Source organism: Stylophora pistillata, chromosome 6 (assembly GCF_964205215.1).
Source record: "Stylophora pistillata chromosome 6, jaStyPist1.2, whole genome shotgun sequence".
Taxonomy (NCBI): Eukaryota; Metazoa; Cnidaria; class Anthozoa; order Scleractinia; family Pocilloporidae; genus Stylophora; species Stylophora pistillata.
In genome coordinates this window covers 10,258,692-10,275,198 of record NC_142524.1, presented here as the reverse complement: position 1 = coordinate 10,275,198, position 16,507 = coordinate 10,258,692, and the positions used below count along the sequence as shown (strand labels likewise).

The 16,507-nt window shown below is 39.4% G+C and overlaps 1 protein-coding gene across 2 annotated transcripts; it reads right to left on the bottom strand.

Moving 5' to 3' along the window:
• Positions 1-617: 617 nt before the first annotated feature.
• LOC111341516 (WD repeat-containing protein 20) lies at positions 618-8,809 on the bottom strand. Of its 2 annotated transcripts, none has more exons than XM_022948501.2 (4): positions 8,495-8,809; positions 4,321-4,503; positions 1,958-3,049; positions 618-1,474 (listed from the first exon to the last, which is right to left on the bottom strand). In XM_022948501.2, exons 1-4 carry the CDS (start codon positions 8,738-8,740, stop codon positions 1,445-1,447), a joined length of 1,551 nt encoding a protein of 516 aa, XP_022804236.2. In that variant the 5' UTR covers positions 8,741-8,809; the 3' UTR covers positions 618-1,444. The 2 variants fall into 2 exon arrangements, with proteins under 2 accessions (XP_022804236.2, XP_022804235.2); XM_022948500.2 differs by having other exon boundaries at positions 1,966-3,049.
• Between the last annotated feature and the right edge of the window lie 7,698 nt (positions 8,810-16,507).

The window sequence follows — 16,507 nt, the reverse complement described above, 5'->3', positions numbered from 1 at the left end:
TGTGGTTACTTCCTAACAAGAAGTTCACTTATGAACGATATTTTAGGTGAGGAAAACGCAGTACTTTGGAAAATTTGGAGAGTGATTTGGTGTATTAACACCACAATAATGAGAAAAACTAAGGTAAAAAGTTGGTGACAACAGTGACACAAAGAAAATGATATCAAGGTTAAGAAAGACAGTGATGGCATCAAGACAATCTGTGGGGGGGGGGGGGGGAGTGGGTATGGGTGGGATTTTAACCCTGACTTTGTGAACTCTGAAACATTAAAGCAAGCCTGGAATCAGGCTTTGGAGATTGCTTAAGTATAACAACAAAAAACAACCTTTTCCAAACCACTCTGATGAAGGGCTAATGCTAGAAACATCAGCTTAAGAAACGCTTCATGACGACGGGAGCCTGGTGGTGGCCATCTTAAAATATCAACTCAGTTGATAAAAACAAAAACAAATTGCATTTTTCCGCCCGCCGACTCTTGCATTACTTCACTTTCACACTTCCATCTCATCTCCCCCCATTAAAAAAAAAATATGCCAAATCACTGGTTACATTCAAGTCAACTCTTATTTCTGCCAAAATTCTGGAAATGTTTTGAACTTTTCACCTAACATTTAACCGTGATCAAATACTCAATTTAATCATCAGCCAGTAATTACATGGAAACATGCAACTGATGTTACACATCACAAGAGTTTCAAATAAATTCAAATTTTGCGAGCACCAGTAAGCTCAGGTCGTACATAACAGAGTGACTAAGCTTCTTGTACGAGAAAAACATCATCTCAAATCCCTCAATTTTTTTAAAATATTGCTCACTTGAGAACAACTAGTTACTCTGTAGTTGCCAAATCAATATGGTTTCTTGCTGACCAGGCCCTCGTTGTTCAAAGGGTAAATAATGTATGTTTTGTTTACTCTTATCTGCTGGATAGTGATTTATCCATTGGACAGTGATTTATCTGTTGGACAGTGATTTATCTGTTGGATAGTGATTTATCTGTTGGACAGTGATTTATCTGTTGGACAGTGATTTATCTGTTGGACAGTGATTTATCTGTTGAACAGTGATTTATCTGTTGAACAGTGATTTATCTGTTGGATAGTGATTTATCTGTTGGATAGTGATTTATCTGTTGGACAGTGATTTATCTCCTGGGCAGCAATTTACCTGTTGGATAGTGATTTATCTGTTGGGCAGTGATTTATCTATTGGACAGTGATTATCTGTTGGATAGTGATTTATCTGTTCGACAGTGTTATCTGCCCTTTGAACAGCTGGGTCTTAATTAGTCCTTTCTACAAATGAAAATAAAAGACAACAGCATAGGAAATCCTGGAATAACAGTTGAAATGATGAAAATTGTTCATTGAATGCTCAACATGCCGAGTGTGGTAATTCATCTAGGTTGTCGTTTCCTTCTGAATCTTCACCACTTCCACTACTCAAACTACCGTCCCTGTAGGTTGCACACCCTGAGAAAGAAAAAAGCAGGCACAAAATGGCTTTTTAATAATTATATTCAAATGATTCCTTTTGAGACCTTGCATGGCAAAGATCAGCACAGTTTACAGCACAGCTTCTGGTTTATATTCCTTGAGGACTGAGAAAAATTCCACTTGAACACATAGACAACAGTACAAAACTACTCCAAACCATGATCATTTTGTCCCCATGGCAAAAGAAAATATTTTGGCAGCTAAATTTGCAGCTGATCACACAAAAAATCTTTGAATAGCTTGGATGACATTTAGCTGATAGCTTATTCTTTACATAGCACAAAATACAATCACAAGACACATAGTCTTGATTAACACTATATGACACAATGCTAATTTAAGTTAAAGGACATGTGATTAACACACATTTGATTGTGCAATGATGTAATGATGACAAATTACGTTTTTATCACTTTCACGTATACATGAGGATATGGTGGCCACACCTATCACACTTACCACTTTACCTGGTCGAGCCCAAGTTCTGATGAATCCCTCATGGCAAGCCATGACAATACAATCTTCTCTAAAAGACAACGCTGATAATCTTTCATTTGCCACTTTCTTTGCCACCAAAGGTTCTAAAATGGATATTTCATCCATTCGTGGACACAAAACTGTGCCAGGAGTAACACTTCCAATATTCACAAGATGCTCCACAGACTTACTTAATGAATGTACTTGTGTCAAACTCTTGGGTACATCAAAAGACATTGGTGCGACAGCATTACCACTGCCAGAGTGATTCACCTCATGAACAACAGGTCCATTGGAAACAAAAGATGTTGAAGTAACATGCGAGTTTGAAAGTGTGGCAGTGCGCATGCTCCTTCCACGAGGTCTCTGAGGTTTTAGGACATCATCTCCCAAGTCCCACAACATAAAATTTGTGTCCTGTCCCACGGAACCAAATCTATAAGAAGTCACATTTTTATCCTCAGTAACAGAAGAAGAACCAGATGATGGAACAATCCCATTTTGCTCAATTTCCTCTTCATCACTGTCATCAACGCGGCCTTCCGGACTGACGCTCGTCGTATATGGATCAAAAGCAACTACTTGAACCCAAGAATGGTGTCCGATGCCTCGCGCTATGACTCTCCCCTCCAGGAAAGACCAAACAGTCACAAGGTCATCCTCACCACCTGTGACAATATACTTACCATCTGGACTCCAACAAACACAAATTATCCCTCCAAAGTAACTCTTCATTACACCACACAAAGTCTGCAAATCAAAGTCAAAAATGCGAAGAAATCCATCTTGATTTGCCGTTGCAATGTGTTTACAGTCTGGCGAAAAAGCAAACTCATTTACTGAGCCTTCTCCAATGGTCCATTTACAAACTGGGTTCCGAGGAGTCTTGGATTTTCCACTGTGAATTGAATAACCAGGTCCTTGTTTCATAAGTGCATACTGAGGAGGCCCTATCCCAGGTGGGTGTTCTTTGTTGTAGACAAACATGTTGCCACTTTCATGGGCCACAAGAAACAAATTTTCTGATCCAGGAATCCATTTCAGGCACATAACCTTTGTTTTATCCACCAGTCTCTGAAATAAATTATATAAATAAATGAATTAAAAAAAAATTTGAAGAAATTTCCTGTCACCTCATATTTCTTTATGTTGAGGATTCATATGGTTAAGACAATTCCAAGGTGTTTTAAATCAATTACTTTTTAAATGTACTAACTAAAAAGTAACTTAGAATAGAAGAAATTTGAAAAGAATGCTGTTTTAATCTTTGGTTGGTATGTAGGACTGGATATGAGCCCTTCCCACAGTCCTTGTGTTGAGTTGCATATTTTTACCACAATTAGCAGTAAAGTTGTAATCTGATCGGCCAATTGTCATTGTCGATAAGAGCTCAAATGATGCTGCTTGCGTCGATGTGTCATGCTGAAAGAATCGTTTTATTTTGACGGTGGTTTAGCTTGGTCTGTATTATTATTGACATCAACATTTGTCATCACAGTGATCAAAATCGGTTGCCTTTTGTGTCCACAACATTTTGACCACTGCAATGACAAATATTGTTGTCAGTAAGAGTTAATTATTCTGGCAATGCCTCTCTTCCTCAAGGGGATGTAAACTGGTAAGTTGCACTTGATCTGAGTGGCTCAACCAGCCAGAGTGTATCCCAGTTTCTGTAGCATGAAGTCCGTAAGTGTTGTTTCTCCTCAAGGTAAGGTGTAGTTTATTGCAGGTTTACCCCCTTCCCCACCTCTACCCACATTTATCAAGGATTTCCTGACAATTTGATGGTACACTTTGTTGGAGAGATCCACTGTAGGGGTAAAGTGTCTTGCCACAAATGCAAAGCCCAATGATCTGGCCCAGTCTGAAGTCTACACCTCTTGACCTGGAGTTCAATGTGCTAAGTTGGCTTGTTAGCTAAATTGGTAGAGCGCTGCACTAGTATCACAGAGGTCAATGGTTCGAATCCCATACAGGCCTGATTTTTTTTTTCAGGTCTGATTTTCGCTATTGCATAAACAGCGCTCTCTACTACGAGGATCGTGCATTATACGTATCTAATACCGCAGTTCAAAATATATGAACTTCATATATTCATTGTATCTAATGTGCTAAGTTTTACACCGCCAGTGTTTGCCACCCAAAGGGTATAAATAGGAACCAGTAAAACTGTCAGCTGAACTTTACAAAATACTTCAGAAGGGGATGGATTTGAGTCTGGACTTTAAGAAAAGTGATAATCCCAGTCATTTGACTTAACTTGTTGAAATTGATAGTAGCTATGGCAGCCAATTAAGTTAGTCTGTTCAGATGATTCTTAAACATTTGATACCAATGATACTAACCTCTTCATTAAAAAGTTTGTTGACTTCATGCTTAATTGGATCAAGGAGCTGCACTTGTCCCGCAGAAAACCCAATCAACAATTCCAAACTATCAGCTGACCGCGTCAACAAATTGAAATCATGACAAGTTGGGATCGTTCCTTTGTATAGCCGTTTATCTAGAGGCTTTGTAAGATCTGCAGCCTACAGGAAGAGAGAGAGAGGGAAAAAAAATAAATATGAAAAATAAAAAATTTAAATCCCAGATCACATTGTAAGTGGATGCTTGTTGAAAGTTTACAATCAGCAAAAGCTGAAGGATCAGCACCACACAGTGCTCTAAGCTGTGACTGTTTTGCCAGCTATGGTGAGCAAAACTACCTGAAAAAAATTAACATCAATTTTTAAGTTTGTCATTTGCAGTTTATGTCAAACTTTTACTCTTAATTTTGAATCACTGTTGTTAGTTTTGAGTTTGTTCTTCACCTTTTGACCTCTAAGAGTGACTGGCATCTAATTTCTCCCTACAATGTCACCCTTAAATCAAACATTTAAGGTCACAAGAAGAGACGAAATGATCACCAACTGAGGAAGCTCTTGATCATTAAACAAATTCTCATTGTCAGCACCTTCGGAAATGTATCCAGAATAGTTAACAACTATTCCCCAAAGTGGAGGTGGTTAGTGGTGGATATTTACCGAGCCGCAAAGCAGTGAGGTAAATATCCACTGCTAACCACCAACACTGAGGTTAATAATTGTTTTAGTATATACTAAAACAGTGAGATAATAGAGACCACCAAAAATTAATTTGAGTGATTTCTTCACTTGTCACGGATGCAAACCAGGATGCCATTTTTTCCCGAGTTGCTCGGAAATAAATAGCAAAGGATATTCGGAGTTTGACTGGCCAATCAGAGCGCACCTTCAATGCTATACACTATTTTAGTATATACTAATATGGAATACATGCATAGTGATGTTAGGGTGAAAAGGGTTAACTATTAATATAACACTATTGCAAACTTTCATCTTTGCAGTACTGTCTATTTCTGTTAACGACAATTTTAGCACAGTTTGTCTGTAATACAATTCCAATAGCCCCAATTTTTTGGTTTTAGTCAAAATGTTTTTTATAATCAGGGGTCATTCTATCCAGTAAAACTCAATTTTTCTTTTTCATTAAAATTAACAAGGCTGTGGTCAAAAAAAAAAATGAAAGGGAGCCCAGTGCTCTGAAACTGTGAAATCCAGGGTGCCCAGCATATGCTTTTTATGAAAAAACTAAGATTCCTGAGTCGCCCAAGAGCAAAAGTGAGGTGCCAAGGGCCACCAGGTGCTGCTAAGCCACAGCTCTGAAATACCTCACCCCCAGACCATACCAACACTCAGGGTCCTAAAATAACTAAGGAGAATGTGCTACCTTCCTGGTATATCAAGAAATGGATAGACATTCTATTCTTCTTGGATAAGGACAAAAAACTGTAGGCCCCGTCCTCTGCATCTTCTCTATACAGGTTAGCAGGGGACGTTAAAGAACCCACACACTTATTGCGAAGAGTAGAGAACATAGCTCCTGGTGTTGTGGTCTGGCCCATTTACTGAAATTGGGGTAGGGGTTATGGAAAGGTAATTTGCTAAGTAGGGGACAAACGTTTCCTTTTGTAATTTTATATGCGTTTGGAAAATTGTTAAATGCAATACAATGACACCACATTCTTGTACCTAACTTACTGTCGCAACTGGAAATTGTGCCTGATATAAGTTGTCATTGCATTTGACAATCACGTGCATCATGCGCGTGACAAAAAGGAACTTTGAACTTTCCGAAAAGTACAAGTGGTTGTGGGAAAAGAAAAAGAGTATGAGTGGTTTTAAGTGAAAAAGGTTATTAAAAAAGTGTACAAAAAACATTGTGAGTTTCCTTTGTCGAGGTGAAATCAAATTCCCGACATTACAAAGAAATAGGTAGCAGCTAGATATAGGATATTGAGAGTTAAAAAGATTTTTATGCCACAAAAAGTGGGAAGTCAAAAAGCAAGAACAGTCAAATCTGTATTCAGTCACCCATTTGGTTGACCAGCAAATGATCTTTGTGTATAATATTTGGCCAAACAGTCCAAAGAAGATAATCTGCAATGCACTGAGGACATTTGAACACAAGGTACTCTAACTGATCTTAGCAGATAAACATGAAAAAAAGTTTATTTGGGAGATTATTCTTCACATTTTTGGAGTGGTTCCACTTTAAGTGACTGATCAATACAGGTGGAAGACAATATAAACAAGCTGTTGGGACTCAGTCAAGGGTGACTGCGACCCTCTAATAGAAGTGAAAATAACAGTTACTGTACTTAAGGGTAAAATTTCAAGACTTTGATTACTATCCACTTAATACAGAGTGACTGTTCAAATACTGAACTTCTTGATAAAGGTTTGACTGTAAAAGAAACACACTGAGAAGAGCTTCATATGATCATTTGTGAGTAAGATAAGGAAATATTGTTTAAATGTTTCAAAAAATTTTCATCAGCAACACGCCAACTGCTAATCGAGATGCTTGAGGCATCTCTATGTTAGCATCATTTTCAGCAACTTTCAAAACTGAATCTCCTTCATTTAAAAAAACCAGTTGTACATAGTCACACATTTCCATGCAACAGCATACAAAAATTTGGAATCAATCTCCTTTCCCTATTAGCAAGAATTATGCAATTCATAGCTGAGTCAACAATAGATTAAGTGATCAGTCGCCTCACTAAAACTACTTCTTTTGAAGTCATTTTGCTGCCGTGCATCAGCATACTTGGACACAACAATTCTGTTTTCACAGAGGGTTTCAAATTTATTTGTTCCACCAGAGCAGTACTATAAAATTACCAAGAAATTTCATCTCAATGACAAGACAGTACCCTTTTGAGTTTCGTAGTGTAACCTTTAATATTTATTAACGCAACTCCTATTATGTTAACTGATTGAAAGTGCAAGGTTGCTCAAAAAAAAATAACACATGATTTGCATGACAATCTGGAGCTACAGGTATTTATGTCTTGTATGATTGCTTTTGAGCATGTTTAGACTAGTATTCAAGTCTTAAAAAAGACAAACATCTGCCCGGTATTTGATCGACTCAACTAAAAATAAATCCACTAACAACAAGATTTTCAAAAGCCTTGACACTTGGACAATAAATCATCCAAGTGACTGTCAAATTTTGATAAGATGGTCGACTTAGCTCATAGATGCATCAAAGAAAAATAGAAAGTGGTATTAAAAGGCGTCACGAAAAGTTGTCATCTCTACAAAACAAACCCAAAATAAAACCTTATAAACTAAACCTCTGTTTGTGACTGGTGTTATGAGTAAAAATTATTTTTGTCAGGCGCCCCAATCATCTAATGATATACAACCTATCCTCGTTTTTCAAATGGATCAGACGCCAAATAAATTAAATCCAAGGGTATTCATATTTAAACAACGTATTTTTCCTCAAAGGTATACACACGCTAACGGTATCTGATGTATGTATTTCTATCTAAATCATTTTTCTAAAAAGTGAAAGTTATAAAGAAAATAAATTCAATCGAAACTTAAGAAGTTCTCGCGGAAGATTTTCCCAGAAATTAAAATATATTGATGTCTGAGAATATTCTTCTCGAAGATTTGATCACATCAATATATACCGAATATTTTTGCTCGTGGCATCGTTACGATAGAAGTTCGATGAGTAGGAATCAGAAAGTTTTCGCAAGTACATTCGAACATGGAACTGTAATCAATACCTAAATCTTGCAATGAAAGGCAATGACTATAGAAGTAATATAAACATAAGCTAAACTAATTTTTCTCCACTTGCATTTAAACTAAGCAGTCACTATCACATTTACTAGTGTTTCAAGAGCCAAACGCAGCGACCGAATTTATAGTCACAACAAAAAAATAAACAACAAGTCTTGTGTAGAGACAATAACGTAAAAAGGGATTTCAGCTGTATAAATTATTAGATATTTGTCCGAAAACATTCAGGCGCGTTAGCTAAGATCACCGCAACAACACTGAAACAACAACAAAACGAAACCTGCCAGTGCGTGCAAGAAAACGGAAATTACACAGCATAGAAAAGCGTTCATTTAAGACCTCAAACATTATATTAATTTGATGAGCATTCTTCCCGATGCCCAAGCATCCCACCCACCTTTCTCACTCCTTTGTAGATGTAAAAGTACAGTTCTCTACCAACGTTGAACGCGATTCGCTCATTACAACCACCTTGGTCCTTTACTGTAACGAACGACACTCGCACTGGGTGACACTGTTGAGCCGAATAAGGGATTTTCGTGGGTCTCGAATAAACCGACAAATCCAGCAGTCGATAACAGCCCTCCTTAGTGGCAAAGTGTTGTTTAATTTCCTGGCCTGCAGCGCTTCTTCCAGCGGCCATTTTCACGTTCACATCTCTCACATCCCTTGTGACGGCTTGGTTGCTTGCTTTGCGGAGCTTTGCGCGGTTGCTTGAACGCATGCGTGCACCCGGGGAACCTGGATCCTTCTCCTGTTCTTTCGAGATAATCGGATCGAGTCGTCAAGTTATGCGGAGTGAGCTGCAATCGTCTATAGGGAATCTAATATCATTCTAACCACTAATCTTCAGGTCGGTTCTATACGTGGTTGGCCTTTTTTCGCTTCGAAAATTATTCAAAGCGAATTAATAAGAAGGAAAAATTTCCTAACTGCCATTCTCTCGTTCCAAGCCTCTTCATGTTTTGATGCTCCCGCCCAAGACCTTGACGCTGAATTATTTTAGTGACTCGCATATCCCTGCAAAGAAAAAAAAAAAAAAAAAAAAGAAAAGGAAGAGAAAATAAACAAGAGAATTGCCGTCGTAGGAATCATTATCTTGAGAGAACGAGTTTTTAAAAGGAATCTGCTAGGAAATATAAATTTGTTCATACTCACAACAATCTCGTTGATTATAAATTTTGTCCTCTTTCTTTGACTTCCGCATATTTCCGACAAAAAAAAGTGGATATTCGGAGGCACAGGGATGACTTTAAATGAAATCATTGTAAACAAACTTTTTGTTTGTCAGTAGATTTCTTCTCTTGTAGGAATTAAAAAGAGGATAGTTTGCGGAACTGATTCGATAAATCAAAACATAGATTTTTCACGAATCCTCACATATTTAGCTTGGTAACTTGCGGCCTTTAAACCGTTATGAGTGCAACCAGGTGGTTGGAGCCGGCGATGATGGTGTATATATATATATATATATATATATATATATATATATATAACTAACTGCAGACAGTACTGTTTCGGCCTTCTGGGCCTCATCAGTGCAGTGCTAATGCTAGGATGGGGGAGAACCGAGACGGTCACCCCAAACGACCCAACCTTTGTGGTATCGTCTAAGCCATGCCATATATATATATATATATATATATACCTTAAGTTCAACCGTTAAAGTTTATTTTTTATCTACAATAGTTGAGGTTCTACCCGAACTCGCGGAGAATTACTGGACTTTTTCCTTGTCTATAATACCTTTTCTCAATGCTCGAGCCTTGGGAGAATTCTCATTCGTTATCCAACCCGAAACGCCGTCGAAGGTCCGTTTGACTGACTCTATTGCTTAACCTTTAACACTCTAGCATCGGTAAGCATATTCTCCATGCATTTCTCTAAACATTTCCTAAGGGCCGACAAGGAGAATTTGTTTAACAATCAAGAGCTTCTCGGTTAGTTGGTGATCTTTTCTTTATACTCATGATTAAAAGGTGATTTTGTAACTGAAGAGAAATTAGATACTAGTCACTTAATACTATGTCTTTAATTATTTGTTATCATATTATCATACAGAATCTATGAACTTTCATACTTTTTTGTTCTTTTTTCTTTTTGACAAACGCGGTCATGTGTCATGGCCAATCTTTCGAAATCTTTCTAAAGCACGTCAGGAATGGCAAGCTGTATGACCAAGTTAGACTTCGTAGAAAATGCTCGTAATTTTTATTTCTATCGGTCAACGCTGAATACGTGTTTCGCTGAGTGCGATCATTAAAATAACTTAGTAAACAATAGCCACGAAAACTTTCTATGAAGACGCTTGATGATAGGTAAAGCCTCCATATTAGGTAAAGCATCCATATTAGGTTCAGGAGACGTCCCAAACATTACATTTAAGCTTCATGCATGGCCTACGATATGTCGATATGTCCTAGTTAACTTTGTTCTACCACGATTACCCTCATCTACTCAGAGTTCACCATGTTCTACCAGTTAGCCCCGATCTACTCTAGGTTAGCCATGTTCTAAAACGTTTACCTTCATCTACCTTAAGTTAGCCATATTCTACCACGTTAACCCCCATCTACCCTAAGCTACCCATGTTCTACCACGTTAGCCCTCGTGTATCCTAAGTTACTCATGTTGTAACACGTTAACTCTCATATACCCTAAGTTATCCATGTTCTACCACGTAAGCCCCCATCTACCCTACATTACCCATGTTCTACCACGTTGGCCCCCATGTACCCTATGTTACTCATGTTCTACCACGTTAACCACCATCTACCCTAAATTAGCCATGTTCTACCACGTTAGATTCCATCTACCCTAACTTAGTTATGTTTTACAACGTTAGCTCCCATTTACCCTAAGTTACCCATGTTCTGCCGCGTTAGCCCCCATCTACCCTAAGTTACCAATGTTCTACCACGTTAGCCCCCATCTACCCTAAGTTACCCATGTTCTGCCACGTTAGACCCCATCTAGCCTAAGTTACCCCTGTTCTACCACGTTTACCCCCATCTACCCGAAGTTACCCATATTCTACCACGTTCACCCCCATCTACCCTAAGTTAGGCGCGTCCTTTCACGCCCACCTTCATATGTTCTGAGGGATGACATTGATAGATATATGATTAATGGCCTATTATTTATCGAAGCAAAGATAATTTTTGGCGCAATGGACCGTGAAGTGTTTTGCTCAAGAAATAGGAGTGCTACGGGTTTTACGACCTCCTCTCAACCTACTCTATTGGTGGCTTGCAAATATTCAAGCTTTATATTTAAATTATCAGCCACAAGAGTCTCATTGCATGACATTGAAAATTAACGTTTGGGTAATTGTCAACTGAACAAGATATTCTTAGGACTAGCAAAATTGAAATATAGTTCATCATTCGATTCGTCATTAGAGATATCGGAGTATAGCTTCCTGGTTAGTTTTAAGCTGTACTTTGTTCATGCTGTTCATATAAACTTAATTAATCCTATCTTTTCACCCTCTACATGTCCGTTACGTCTCCCCTTTTCAGCGTAAGATCGCTCGTTTATCGTTTTATTATTTGAAAATTCTTGAAGTAACCATGTGCTAGGAGTGTCATGAGTTCTAAGTCATTTGGGATGTGACAGACAATATAAGGGACTAGAAATTCAATTAATAAAGCACTTACAAAAGGAATTGATTCATTTGTTATAGGGGGAAAATGATACCGTACTCAGGTGTATTTCGTAAAAGTTTGGCCGATAAGAAACCTTGGGAAGGGTGATGGGATTCTTAACGATATATTATAAATCCCTCTTCGACTATTTATGTGGTTAGTTTGCACAAGAGAGAAACATCCCTTGTACCACGACAATGTAAAGTTACAAAATAAAGTATTGCAAGGTTTTATTATTTCAGTTATCGTTTCTGAGTGAAGGCAATGTAAGAAGGTTTGGAGTGATCATCTCTCAGGAAAAATTAAATCACCTAAACTGAAGTACTAGCTAATAGAGAAAACTATTTAACTACAGGAAACTATTAATATAAGCCGGCCAGATTTCTTTATCTTTTTTATTAAGGAAATTTCACCACCAATCAGAACTGTCAATCAGATCGATCATTTCTCAGGCGGTACCATATATTATGGTAAATATGGGTAAACATTCGAAAAAACCATAGATTTAGAGACGTATTCACCAACAAATCGACCGGTTTTGCCGGTCTCTTACGACAGATGTCAAGCATTCTAAGATCTATTACGATTTGACTACACCAACACTGATTTCGACTTTGAAATTCATCATTTCTCTTATAACCGATACCACTATCTCGGTTAACAACTTTTTGGATCTACCTCTGGTAGGTTTGGGGTAAAGGTTAACAATTCTACTCTTTCATTCGAGAAACTTAATTAAAAATTAATGAAAATTTCTTATTGTTGTTCACACCTACTTTTTTTCTGTAGAGAAAGACCAGCTCATCTACAAATAAAGAAAGATCGGCACTAACTTGGATACTTTGTCTATTCGCGAGCTGTGAGGTAGTTCAAATTTTACATTAGCGTTTACAGCTATTGTGAATTACTGACTACAGCAAGCACTTGTTACTATTTTTGAAAATTTTGCGTCATAGCGATTGTTCTATCTTTTCACCAGAATGTTGTTTAAAAAGTGTAACCAAGCCCAAAATATTTTTCTTTTCAATAAATACTTGCACACACTCGAAAATTGTCAGTTTTCCCTTTTCATTAAATCTTTGCCTTATAGCTCGCGAAAAACTATTCTTCACTTCCCAAGGGGTGTATTAAACCAGCATTTAAACATGTTAAAACATTGCTGTGAGCAGTGTTTGTAACTAGACACATTAACGTCCATACACGTCTCTAACGTTCCTAACCTTAACCCAGTAAACCCAGGGTAGATGAGGTTTAACGTGGTAAAACGGCATGGGTAACTTAGAATAGACGATAGATAACGTAGTAGAACGGCATGGGTAACTTAGAATAGACGATAGATAACGTGGTAGAACGGCATGGGTAACTTAGAATAAACGATAGATAACGTGGTAGAACGGCATGGGTAACTTAAAATAGACGATAGATAACGTGGTAGAACATGGTTAACTTGAGGTAGACGGATAAGAGTTAGCGCTGTATAACCATAATGGGTAAATTCGGGTTAACGTGCTAGAACAAAGTTAGCTTGGGGTGGACGAGGGTCAACGTGGTAGAACATGGGTAACTGAGGGTAGATGGGGACTATCGTGGTAGAACATGGGCAACTTAGGTAGATGCGGGTAAACGTGGTAGAAAATGGCTAAATAAGCATAGAACGTGGTAGAACATTACTAACTTAGGGTAGAAGGAGGTTAACGTGGGAGAACATGGCTAACATAGGGTAGGTGGGGGTTAATGTGGTAGAACAAGGCTAACTTAGCATGGACAGGGGTTAATGTAGTAGAAAATGAGTAACTTAAGGCAGATGATGGTTAACGTAGTAGAACATGAGTAACTCAGAGTAGATGAGGGTGAACGTGGTAGAACATGGGCAACTTAGGGTAAATGCGGGTTAACAAGGTAGAACATGGGTAACTTAGTGTAGATGGGGGCTAACGTGGTAGAACATGGCTAGCTTGGGGTAGATGGGGTTAACGTGCTAGAACGTGGGTAATTAGGGGTAGATGGGGGCTAACATGGTAGAACCTGCTTACCTTAGGTAGATGCAAGTAAATGTGGTAGAACATGGCTAGCTAAGGACAGAACGTGGTAGAACATAGGGTAACTTAGGGTAGATGGGAGCTAACGTAATAGAACGTGGGTAACTTAGGGTACATGGCGGCTAATGTGGTAGAAGTTGGGTAACTTAGGGTAGATGGGGGCTAACGTGGTAGAACATGGCTAGCTTGGGGTAGATGGGGTTAACGTGGTAGAACGTGGGTAATAAGGGGTAGATGGGGGCTAACGTGGTAGAACCTGCTTACCTTAGTTAGATGGGGGCTAACGTGGTAGAACGTGGGTAACTTAGGGTACTGATGGGGGCTAACGTGGTAGAACCTCCTTAACTTAGGGTAGCTGCGGGTTAACGCGGTAGAACGTGGGTAATTTACGGTACTGATGGGGGCTAACTTTATAGGACCTCCTCAAATTAGGGTAGCTACGGGTTAACGTGGTAGAGCCTGCTTAACTTAGGGTAGCTACGGGTTAACGTGGTAGAGCGTGGGTAATTTAAGGTACTGATGGGGGCGAACGTGGTAGAACCTGCTTAACTTAGGGTAGGTGCAGGTTAATGTGATAGAGCGTGGGTAACTTAGAGTACTGATGGGGGCGAACGTGGTAGAACCCGCTTAACTTAGGTAGATGCGGGTAAACGTGGTAGAACATGGCTAACTAAGGACAGAACGTGGTAGAACATGGGGTAACCTAGGGTAGATGGGGGCTAATGTGGTTGAAAGTGGGTATCTTAAGATACTGATAGGGGGTAACGCGGTAGAGCCTGCTTTACTTAGGGTAGCTGCGGGTTCACATGATAGAGCGTGGGTAATTTAGGGTACTGATGGGGGCTAACTTTATGGAACCTGCTTAACTTAGGGTAGCTGCGGGTTAACGTGGTAGAACGTGGGTAACTTAAAGTACTGATGGGGACTAACTTAGGGTAGATGGGGGTTGTTTTGGTAGAACCTGCTTAACTTAGGGTAGATGGGGGATAACGTGGTGGACCCGGCTGCTTAACTTGGTAGAACATGGCTAACTTAGGGCAGATTGGGGCTAACGTGGTAGAGCACGGGTAACTTAGGGTAGATGGGGGCTAATGTGGTAGAACGTGGGTAACTTAGGGTACTGAAGGCGGCTAACGTGGTAGAGCCTGCTTAACTTAGGGTAGCTGCGAGTTAACGTGGTAGAACGCGGGTAACTTAGGGTACTGATGGGGGCTAACGTGGCAGAACCTACTTAACTTAGAGTAGCTGCGGGTTAACGTGGTAGAACGTGGGTAAGATAGGATAGTGATGGGGGCTAACGTGGTAGAACCCTTTTAACTTAGGTAGATGCGGGTAAACGTGGTAAAACATGGCTAACTAAGGATAGAACGTGGTAGAACATGGGGTAACTTAGTATAGATGGGTGCTAACGTAGTAGAACCTGCTTAACGTAGGGTAGATGCGAGCTAACGTGGTAGAACATGGATAACTTAGGATGGATGGGGTTAACGTGGTAGAACATGGGTAACCTAGGGTAGATGTGGGCTAATGTGGTAGAACAGAAATAACTTAGGGTAGATGCGGGTTAACGTGGTAGAACTTGGTTAACATAGGGTAGGAAAGGGTTAGCGTGGTAGAACATGGGGTAACTTAGGGTATATGGGGGCTAATGTGGTAGAACGTGGGTAACTTAGGGTACTGATGGGGGCTAACGTGGTAGAACCCTTTTAACTTAGGTAGATGCGGGTAAACGTGGTAAAACATGGCTAACTAAGGATAGAACGTGGTAGAACAATGGGTAACTTAGTATAGATGGGTGCTAACGTAGTAGAACCTGCTTAACGTAGGGTAGATGCGAGCTAACGTGGTAGAACATAGATAACTTAGGATGGATGGGGTTACCGTGGTAGAACATGGGTAACCTAGGGTAGATGTGGGCTAATGTGGTAGAACAGAAATAACTTAGGGTAGATGCGGGTTAACGTGGTAGAACTGGGTTAACATAGGGTAGAAAAGGGTTAGCGTGGTAGAACATGGGGTAACTTAATGTATATGGGGGCTAATGTGGTAGAACGTGGGTAACTTAGGGTACTGATGGGGGCTAACGAGGTAGAACGTGGGTAACTTAGGGTAGATGAAGGTTAACGTGGTAGAACAAGGCTAACGTAGGATGGACGAGGGTAAACGTGGTAGAAGATGGCTTGGACTGTTATTGCCACTGACCGTGAAAACTTACAGACGATTGCACGTACTGCAAACTAAACTTCTCGAATGCATTCCACACGTAGCTGGTCTTAATCCAAAGGCTTTCAGGTCGTTTGGAATTTAAGGTTGATACCTAGTATTTCTGTGTTTGTTACCTTGTTTAACGGTTGCGATCGGGCACCGGTTAGCTGAACTCTGTTCAAGAGCAGTTAATACTTTGATTCTACAACAGTCATTACTGATGAAAGGCTTTCTCAAAGAAGAAGTAGGATTCAAGCTGTGTCAACCTTCTGTTCTAGATAGACTGAGGCGCTCCGTGCTGTGTTACTTAGCGTAACAAACAAAAAAATGGTTTATTTCCAGCTTTCCACGCCGGTCGAGGCAGTCTTTTGCATGTTCTCTAACACATTTGTTAGCGGGCGTGGTCTGTGGCCGACAATATTTTGTAATTATTTTTTTGGAAATTTCACTGTATTTTTTCTCTCAGCTTAATTAGAATATTCATTACATCCTTTTTGGAGGTGTAAACTCAGTGTCAAC

Coding starts and splice junctions, on each gene's coding strand:
- LOC111341516 (XM_022948500.2), bottom strand. CDS start 8,740: ATGGCCGCTGGAAGAAGCGCTGCAGGCCAGGAAATTAAACAACACTTT. Junction 4,504..8,494: donor TCTACAAAGGAGTGAGAAAG/GTGGGTGGGATG, acceptor CTCTTCCTGTAG/GCTGCAGATCTTACAAAGCC. Junction 3,050..4,320: donor ACAAACTTTTTAATGAAGAG/GTTAGTATCATT, acceptor AATTTATTTCAG/AGACTGGTGGATAAAACAAA.